The sequence below is a fragment of the Oncorhynchus clarkii genome, chromosome 9 (assembly GCF_045791955.1).
Source record: "Oncorhynchus clarkii lewisi isolate Uvic-CL-2024 chromosome 9, UVic_Ocla_1.0, whole genome shotgun sequence".
Lineage (NCBI taxonomy): Eukaryota > Metazoa > Chordata > Actinopteri > Salmoniformes > Salmonidae > Oncorhynchus > Oncorhynchus clarkii.
Window position 1 is genome coordinate 3,795,218 of NC_092155.1, and position 10,063 is coordinate 3,805,280.

General features: G+C 43.5%; 1 protein-coding gene across 1 annotated transcript in view; it reads left to right on the forward strand.

Moving 5' to 3' along the window:
• LOC139415771 (RNA sensor RIG-I) overlaps positions 1–3,920 on the forward strand; it is a 46,498-nt gene extending 42,578 nt beyond the window's left edge. The window contains exons 20-22 of the mRNA XM_071163852.1: positions 63–148; positions 993–1,134; positions 2,941–3,920. Coding sequence (XP_071019953.1) covers positions 63–148; positions 993–1,134; positions 2,941–2,957 — 245 coding nt within the window. The 3' untranslated portion in view covers positions 2,958–3,920. The remainder of the gene's footprint in view (positions 1–62; positions 149–992; positions 1,135–2,940) is intronic.
• Positions 3,921–10,063: the final 6,143 nt, after the last annotated feature.

Here is a 10,063-nt window from a genome sequence, read left to right on the forward strand (position 1 = left end):
CTGTCTTTTCTAGATGAATGAAGTAGTATCTGAAGTATCTAAAGTAGTATCTCCTTCTACAGGTTTCATGGGGCTGGTGAAGACCAGGAAGCTGTTCTGTCACTGTGGACTGGACTGGGGCATAGTGGCCTCATACCTGACCATACAGGTAAACACTAGACTGGACTGGGGCATAGTGGCCTCATACCTGACCATACAGGTAAATACTAGACTGGACTGGGACATAGTGGCCTCATACCTGACCATACAGGTAAACACTAGACTGGACTGGGGCATAGTGGCCTCATACCTGACCATACAGGTAAACACTAGACTGGACTGGACTGGGGCATAGTGGCCTCATACCTGACCATACAGGTAAACACTAGACTGGACTGGGGCATAGTGGCCTCATACCTGACCATACAGGTAAACACTAGTCTGGACTGGACTGGGGCATACTGGCCTCATACCTGACCGTACAGGTAAACACTAGACTGGACTGGGGCATAGTGCCTCATACCTGACCATACAAGTAAACACTAGACTGGACTGGGGCATAGTGGCCTCATACCTGACCATACAGGTAAACACTAGACTGGACTGGGGCATAGTGGCCTCATACCTGACCATACAGGGAAACACTAGACTGGACTGGGGCATAGTGGCCTCATACCTGACCATACAGGTAAACACTAGACTGGACTGGGGCATAGTGGCCTCATACCTGACCGTACAGGGAAACACTAGACTGGACTGGGGCATAGTGGCCTCATACCTGACCATACAGGTAAACACTAGACTGGACTGGGGCATAGTGGCCTCATACCTGACCATACAGGTAAACACTAGACTGGACTGGGGCATAGTGGTCTCATACCTGACCATACAGGTAAACACTAGACTGGACTGGGGCATAGTGGTCTCATACCTGACCATACAGGTACACACTAGACTGAACTTACTTGATTTGCCATTGTAGTGTGTTAATCTTTAAATGTTTTGTCTCCCAGAATCTGCCTGTGTTAAAGATAGAGAGCTTTGTGGTGAAGAACTGTGTTACCGAGCAACAGAGGTACTACAGGAAATGGAGAGACGTGACCTTTTCCATGAAGACCTTTGAACTTACAGACATAGCTGATAGCTGGAATCCATGTGAGTCTCTCTCTCCCCCTCTTTCTCCCCCTCTCTCTCCATCTATCTTCTTTTCTGTCATCTCTCTCACAATCTCCCCCTTTCTCTCCCCCTCTCTGTCGCTCTCTCTTTGTGTGTGTGTGTGTGTGTGTGTGTGTGTGTGTGTGTGTGTGTTGTCGTGTCTTTACTATGGATTAAATTATATGGCATGCTATTTTATAAAATCAATTCTCTGCAATTAATATTACCTGATTAAACTAATGATTTAAATGTAATGTAAGGAAGTTGGGGCACCACGGAAGAATGTTTATAGAGCTGTTGTCTTCCGAATAAACTCTTAAAGACCTGGTAAAACGTTTATATTAATAGCAGAGATCTCCCTTGTCCTTTGAAGTCGTGTGGTAGAACGGATACGTTGTAGTACCCTGTCGTCGTGTGGTAGAATGGATACGTTGTAGTACCCTGTCGTCGTGTGGTAGAATGGATACGTTGTAGTACCCTGTCGTCGTGTGGTAGAATGGATACGTTGTAGTACCCTGTCGTCGTGTGGTAGAATGGATACGTTGTAGTACCCTGTCGTCGTGTGGTAGAATGGATACGTTGTAGTACCCTGTCGTCGTGTGGTAGAATGGATACGTTGTAGTACCCTGTCGTCGTGTGGTAGAATGGATACGTTGTAGTACCCTGTTGTCGTGTGGTAGAATGAATACGTTGTAGTACCCTGTCGTCGTGTGGTAGAATGGATACGTTGTAGTACCCTGTCGTCATGTGGTAGAATGGATACGTTGTAGTACCCTGTCGTCGTGTGGTAGGATGGATACGTTGTAGTACCCCGTTGTCGTGTGGTAGAATGGATACGTTGTAGTACCCTGTCGTCGTGTGGTAGAATGGATACGTTGTAGTACCCTGTCGTCGTGTGGTAGAATGGATACGTTGTAGTACCCTGTCGTCGTGTGGTAGAATGGATACGTTGTAGTACCCTGTCGTTCTGAAGAGATTGTCCGTCCTGTCCTAGCCCACGTTTACAGCTGCTGCTGCTGCTAACTCAACGTCTAGGATGTATCACTTCTTTAGTGGATAAGAGTTCAAAGTTCATACCAAGTTGCCAAACTATAAGCTCATGCTATATTCTGGCTGGTGTAATCAAATTCATCCTTCCAGCTTGGCGATCGTCACCTCCACGTTGAACTTCGCCCTTCTAAACGTATGGACATCCGTCCTCACGTCATCGGCAACACAAGGTTAATTTCGTTAGGTTGCAGTCGTTCAACCATTCGCAACCAGAGCTCACACTGAGGTTGGCTTAGTTCGCCGTGAATTGGGTCACGGGGGCTCTTATAGACATCCTTTCCAACCAATGCCTATGCATGTGGGCGTGGTCACTGATTGAGCATATTTTACATATGAAAACAATCCTCTCATTTTAAAAACTAAAATTAAATTTAATCTTTTCACAAATAGTTTCATATTTAAACATTTAAATTGCACAACAATTCCATGTGAATCTGATAACTAGAATGTGTAGACTTTCCCAGATACAGTTTATGTCGTCCTGTCATCAGTAATAATATCTCAGACAACAACTGATCTCACATCATATTCATTAAGTACCAACGGACACTTTCAACTGCTTGGATGACTGAAATACTGTTCCATTCCCCAACCTTTTGATGTGACCATACTCTCTCTATGTTACCAAAGGGCTTTTCCAAGAGTCCTGTAGAGTAGAGAGAGAAAAGGGGGGAAAGGTATTTATGGGGGTTATCAACCTCACAAACAGGACAACGTCATGACAGTGTGTTGTAATGTTGCTTTGTTTCTTTCTAGTGCTTGAAGACCAGTAAGCAGCTGTCAATCTGGAAAGGAGGAGCCATGAAGAGAGAGAGAGAGAGGAGAGATGCATTGGTCATTACCAAGCCCTGCAATGCCAGGAGCCTCAGGACCAGAACATCCAATCCAATCAGATCAAAACAAATTACAACACAGTCAAAACAAAACAACATTGCTTACTGGGAAACACAAGCACAAACACAAAGCAAAATGCAGTGCTATCTGTCCCTAAATCAACAGTACACCGTGGCTAACTATTTGACTATGGTTACTGATCAAAACCTTAGAAAAACCTTAACAAAGTACAGGCTCAGTGAGCACAGCCTTACCATTGAGAAGGGTAGACACAGGAAAACCTGGCTCCCTGTAGAGGAAAGATCTGTCTGATAAAAACATCCTGTTTGGGGGAAGATGCAGAGAGCTGTGGGTTTGTCAGCACACATGTTATTGTTATTATTCAATGTATGGTTATGTGGACCCTTGATTATTGTTGTTACTGTTTGTCCCCTGGACAATATTGATTATTATTATTATTAATTATGTCAGTGTATTAAATGAATCACTTAATTTCCAAAGTATAGCGTTTGGAAATATGTACATTGTAACGTCATGCCAACAAAGCAAATTGATTGAGAGAGAGAGAGAGATGTACACAGAGAGATAGTGTTTAACATATATTTTTTTTAGTGACTACATCATCTCTGTAACCCACATATACATATTGACTCAGAGGTGTGAATACTTATGTTAATTAGATATCTGTATTTCATTTGCAATACTTTTGGAACAATTTCTAAAAAACATGTTTTCACATTATCATTATGGGGTATTGTGATGTCATTATGGGGTATTGTGATGTCATTATGGGGTATTGTGATGTCATTATGGGGTATTGTGATGTCATTATGGGGTAATTTACCTTCATCTGAGTCACAACAATAGACAAACATAGTGTGCTTAAACTAATAACACACAAATTATTGTATTTTTCTGGTCTGTATTGAATACATCATTTAAACATTCACAGTGTAGGTTGGATTTGGATAAAGTATGTGAACCCCTGGGCTAATTACTTCTGCAAAAGCTAATTGGAGTCAGGAGTCAGCTAATCTGGAGTCCAATCAATGAGACGAGACTGGAGATGTTAGTTAGAGCTGCGCTGCCCTGTCGTGTCTCTGACTTGTCATTAAATGCGAAGACTGTTATTTTTATCAAATCAATTCTCTGTGATTAAACTAATCATGTAAATTTAATTAACTAGGAAGTCAGGGCACCGCGGAAAACGTTGGTTTACAGAGTCATAATTTTGCTAATATTACTCTTCAGATATTTTAATATCTGATCAATTAGTCTTCTATTAATGAGTTCTTATTATTACCTTCGTTAGTCTCATCTGAACGTCGTAAATTCTTGGTTATCTGCACGAACCCAGCCTCTACTATGAATCATCCATACACCAATTGGCTCAATTATTTATTTACTAACTAATTAAACAATTACAGAATATACCATACATAATGACATTATACAGTAAATACCGTCCCTAGTGGACTAAACAAAAACAGTTTGGTTATAACACGATAGATTCAGAGAGAAGAGAAGGGGGTTTTGGAAGGAAGACTAAGGAACACGGGTCTCTATCGGACCTGGGAAGCTCTTCTCACATAAATACATACACCACTAACGATCGCTCATTCGGAAAAGCAATGCACAACAAATATTATGGCTGAACTCAAATGTGCTGGTTGATAAAATACCTGTATTTATGGGAAAGATGTTTGAAAAGGGAATTTTGTTCTTAAAATGATATTGTAAATCGGAATGGTAGAGTTATGTCCTTCAAAGAGTACAACCAATAGATTACAGCATTACCCCAAAACTGGAGGAGGCTGGTGGCACCAGGAGGAGGCAGGGAACTGGTCTGTCTGCCCAATATAAAGGATCAAAACTGGAGGAGGAGGGTGGCAGCGGGAGGAGGTAGGGAACTGGTCTGTCTGCCCAATATAAAGGATCACAACTGGAGGAGGAGGGTGGCAAAGGGAGGAGGTAGGGAACTGGTCTGTCTGCCCAATATAAAGGATCAAAACTGGAGGAGGAGGGTGGCAGCAGTAGGAGGCAGGGAACTGGTCTGTCTGCCCAATATAAAGGATCAAAACTGGAGGAGGGATAAAAACAGCATCAATAGGAAATGACACCAGTTTCATTTGAGGACCAGCATGTTGACAACTGCCATACAGATTGCAGAATAGTTGGGAAGAGATTTTTGATGTACTGATTCCATGGTACAGGGTGTACGAGTTGATATATAAAACAATGCGATATTCAAGACTTCGTGATTTTCATCAAACATTATTAGATAGACATATAGAAAGATTATGTACATAATTCTTGCCACCAACAAAATGTTGAATATTTGTGGCATAAAATCATCGAAGCTCTGCAGATTTTGTTGTGAGGATACAGAATCAACAGACCATTTATTTTGGTATTGCCCTCAGGTAGCCTGTTTCTGGTCTCAGGTTCAGGAATGGCTGAAAATGCAGAACATTGATCTATAATTGACCCTAGAGATAGAAACTGTTGGGAGATCTGGAGAGGTAGTTACTAATATACTAATACTCTTAGTAAAAGTATTTATCTTCAACACGCAATCTGTGGATTTTATTCGATTAGATAGATTGAAATTATACGTTAAACATCACAGCATAGTTGAAAGATATATGTTGCATATAAATCCGAAGAGGGTGGCCAACAGAGACAGGTGGGAGGGGCTGAGGGAAGCTGAGGGTTGGGACGTGGAACTAGAGACAGGTGGGATGGGCTGAGGGAAGCTGAGGGTTGGGATGTGGAACTAGAGACAGGTGGGATGGGCTGAGGGAAGCTGAGGGTTGGGATGTGGAACTAGAGACAGGTGGGAGGGGCTGAGGGTTGGGATGTGGAACTAGAGACAAGTGGGAGGGGCTGAGGGAAGCTGAGGGTTGGGATGTGGAACTAGAGACAGGTGGGAGGGGCTGAGGGTTGGGATGTGGAACTAGAGACAGGTGGGAGGGGCTGAGGGTTGGGATGTGGAACTAGAGACAGGTGGGAGGGGCTGAGGGAAGCTGAGGGTTGGGAAGTGGAACTAGAGACAGGTGGGAGGGGCTGAGGGAAGCTGAGGGTTGGGATGTGGAACTAGAGACAGGTGGGAGGGGCTGAGGGAAGCTGAGGGTTGGGAAGTGGAACTAGAGACAGGTGGGAGGGGCTGAGGGAAGCTGAGGGTTGGGATGTGGAACTAGAGACAGGTGGGATGGGCTGAGGGTTGGTATGTGGTACTGGAGACAGGTGGGAGGGGCTGGTGGAAGCTGAGGGTTGGGATGTGGAACTAGAGACAGGTGGGATGGGCTGAGGGTTGGTATGTGGTACTGGAGACAGGTGGGAGGGGCTGAGGGAAGCTGAGGGTTGGTATGTGGAACTAGAGACAAGTGGGAGGGGCTGAGGGAAGCTGAGGGTTGGGATGTGGAACTAGAGACAAGTGGGAGGGGCTGAGGGAAGCTGAGGGTTGGGATGTGGAACTAGAGACAAGTGGGAGGGGCTGAGGGTTGGGATGTGGAACTAGAGACAGGTGGGAGTGGAGTTGCTCTGTAGGAGATAGAATGATGGCCAAAGATACAAGTCAATATAAAACATTAAAAAAGTGCATTTGAATGACACTGAGGGACAGTGTTTTTACAACTAATACCGGTTTGCCCGAGGCTGATGCCGTGCAGGTGTTTGTACACGTGAATATACACACACTCTCATTCAAATAAACACATACAAGAACACACACATACATGTAATAGTGCCAGACATGCACACAAACATATACAGTTGGCATCGCTGTTATGATTTCAGTTGTCCTTGATGCCCATTGTTTTTTTGCATTGTTGTTTTCCTGTTTTCTTCTGTCTTTGTCTTTCTTCTCTTTAGTTCATGCTCTTGGTTGTTGGTGCACTGGGGGGATTCTTGGGAGGGGTCTCAAATGTTTGAGGGGCAGCTATTGGGGAACTGTGGGGAGGATCTTGGAGGGTTCGGGTTTATGTTTTTGGCCTGGTGGTAGGAGATCGGTCAACATGCCCTTGAGCAGGGCATTGACCCTGGATTCTTCTGTGTGTCTCTGAATGGGAGTCAGTTGGATGACTGGTGTGATGTAGTTGTTGAGCAGCTTCACTGCAAGTATATTGTATGTTTCAGATATTCAATATTACTATTTTTTTTGTTTTTAAAGTAATGCATTGTATTTACGTGAAGCTGGCTTCGATAGTTGGGCTGGTGATGTGAGGCTCTGGTTTGCCCAGTCGAGGTCGCCATTGTTCTTTGTAGATTCTTCCAAGTCGTTGTGTGAAAGGTTCACGTATGGAGGAAGAGGTTCATCTCACTCTGGAGATGCTTCCTCGTCGGTCAGTGTTCTCGTACTCGATTTGCACATATGTTCACCTGCAGTCTGATATATGCTAGTTTAGTATGCACTTCTTCCCTAGGTGATCAATAGTTCAGAGTTCACACCATTTCACGTGTGGAGGAAGCCTTCACATCTCCCGGCCTGTATAGTTGAAACTAGACCTTTTCAACATGGAGGACAAGTCCTCCCGTTATTTGGAAATGCGGTGACTTTTCGTCACGGGGGCTTTTATAGAAATGTAGAAAAGGGGGTTGGTTCATCATTTCCAACCAATGTCTATTCACGTGGGCGTGGCCACTGAGTGAGCATCAGTTTACTTATGAAAACAATTTAGAAGACTAAATATCACATTACATCATTTCGCAAATAGTTTCATCTTTACTCGTTCATTTTATACAGGAAATAGATGCAAGCCTCATAACGGAGGCTCCTGTATTAACAGAGTTAGTGTAATGTGGCTGTATTGTCTTTCGTGAGGTCACAACCTGAAACAAAACGGACCGGGTCGTAGCTGGCTTCTACACCGACTGATTCCACATACTCCAGGATAGGACTGATTGGTCAATTCTCAAATTCTAGGATGTGGTAGAATTTGGCGGGATAATTTCTTTGTTCTACTGTGACTCTCTCCCATACTGCATGGTCAGGGAGACAAGAGTCTCTTCAAGGAATTTCTGACGTGGTTGTAAAGTCGTAAAACTGCCCCCCACTGCTAGCAAATTCACTGAAAGGGCTAGCGTCATGACATCCCTATAAAATCACTCACAAAATGTGAGTTTGCTATTCACAAGAGGGATTGCCTGATGTGAACCATGCCTTAAACAAAATAGATAACACGAGACCTAAGATTAAGAAATGTTGACTTGCATAACGCTGTAAAGGGTTTTAAAAGTATCTCTACAAGCCTTGATGTTCATCAGTCCACGGTAAGACAAATTGTCTATAAATGGAGAAGGTTCTGCACTGTTGCTACTCTCCCTAGGAGTGGCCGTACTGCAAAGATGACTACAAGAGCACAGCGCAGAATGAGGTTAAGAAGAATCCTAGAGTGTCAGCTAAAGACTTACAGAAATCTCTGGAACATGCTAACATCTCTGTTGACGAGTCTACAACACTAAACAAGAATGGTGTTCATGGGAGGACACCGCGGAAGAAGACACTGCTGTCCACAAAAAAACATTGCTGCACGTCTGAAGTTCGCAAAAGTGCACCTGGATGTTCCACAGCACTACTGGCAAAATATTCTGTGGACGGCTGAAACTACAGTTGAGTTGTTTGGAAGGAACACTGCCCTGTGGTGTACCGCAGGGCAGCTCTCTAGGCCCCCTACTCTTTTCTATTTTTACCAGCGACCTTACACTGGCATTGAACAAAGCATGTGTATCCATGTATGCTGATGATTCAACCATATACGCATCAGCAACCACAGCTAATGAACACACTGAAACGCTTAACAAAGAGTTGCAGTCTGTTTTGGAATGGGTGGCCAGTAATAAACTGGTCCTGAACATCTCTAAAACTAAGAGCATTGTATTTGGTACAAATCATACCGTAAGTTCTCGACCTCAGCTGAATCTGGTAATGAATGGTGTGGCTGTTGAACAAGTTGAGGAGACTAAATTACTTGGTGTTACCTTAGATTGTAAACTGTCATGGTCAAAACATATAGATTCAATGGTTGTAAAGATGGGGAGAGATCTGTCTGTAATATAGAGATGGGGAGAGGTCTGTCTGTAATATAGAGATGGGGAGAGGTCTGTCTGTAATAAAGAGATGGGGAGAGGTCTGTCTGTAATAAAGAGATGAGGAGAGGTCTGTCTGTAATAAAGAGATGAGGAGAGGTCTGTCTGTAATATAGAGATGGGGAGAGGTCTGTCTGTAATATAGAGATGGGGAGAGGTCTGTCAGTAATATAGAGATGGGGAGAGGTCTGTCTGTAATAAAGAGATGGGGAGAGGTCTGTCTGTAATATAGAGATGGGGAGAGGTCTGTCTGTAATAAAGAGATGGGGAGAGGTCTGTCTGTAATAAAGAGATGGGGAGAGGTCTGTCTGTAATAAAGAGATGGGGAGAGGCAGTTGAGCAAGTTGAGGAGACTAAATTACTTGACATTACTTTAGATTGTAAACTTGTCATGGTCAAAACATATAGATTCAATGGTTGTAAAGATGGGGAGAGGTCTGGCCGTAATAAAGAGATGCTCTGCTTTTTTGACACCACACTCCACAAAGCAAGTCCTGCAGCCTCTAGTTTTATCTGATCTTGAGTATTGTCCAGTCATGTGGTCAAGTGGTGCTAAGAAAGACCTAGTTCAGCTGTGTTCTGTGTTCTGTATTATGTTCCATGTTCTGTGTTGTGTTCTGTATTATGTTCCATGTTCTGTGTTGTGTTCTGTGTTCTGTGTTCTGTGTTATGTCATGTTCTGTGTCCTGTGTTCTGTATTATGGTTCATGTTTTGTGTGGAACCCCAGTAAGAGTAGCTGCTGTTTTTGCAACAGCTAATGGGAATCTTAATAAAATACCAAAACATTATGTGTGGAGAAAAAAAGGCACAGCACACCAACATCAAAACCTCATCCCAACTGTAAAGTACGGTGGAGGGGGCATCATGGTATGGGGCTGCTTTGCTGCCTCAGGGCCTGGACAGCTTGCTATCATCAACAGAAAAATGAATTCCCAAGTTTACAAGACATTTAGCAGG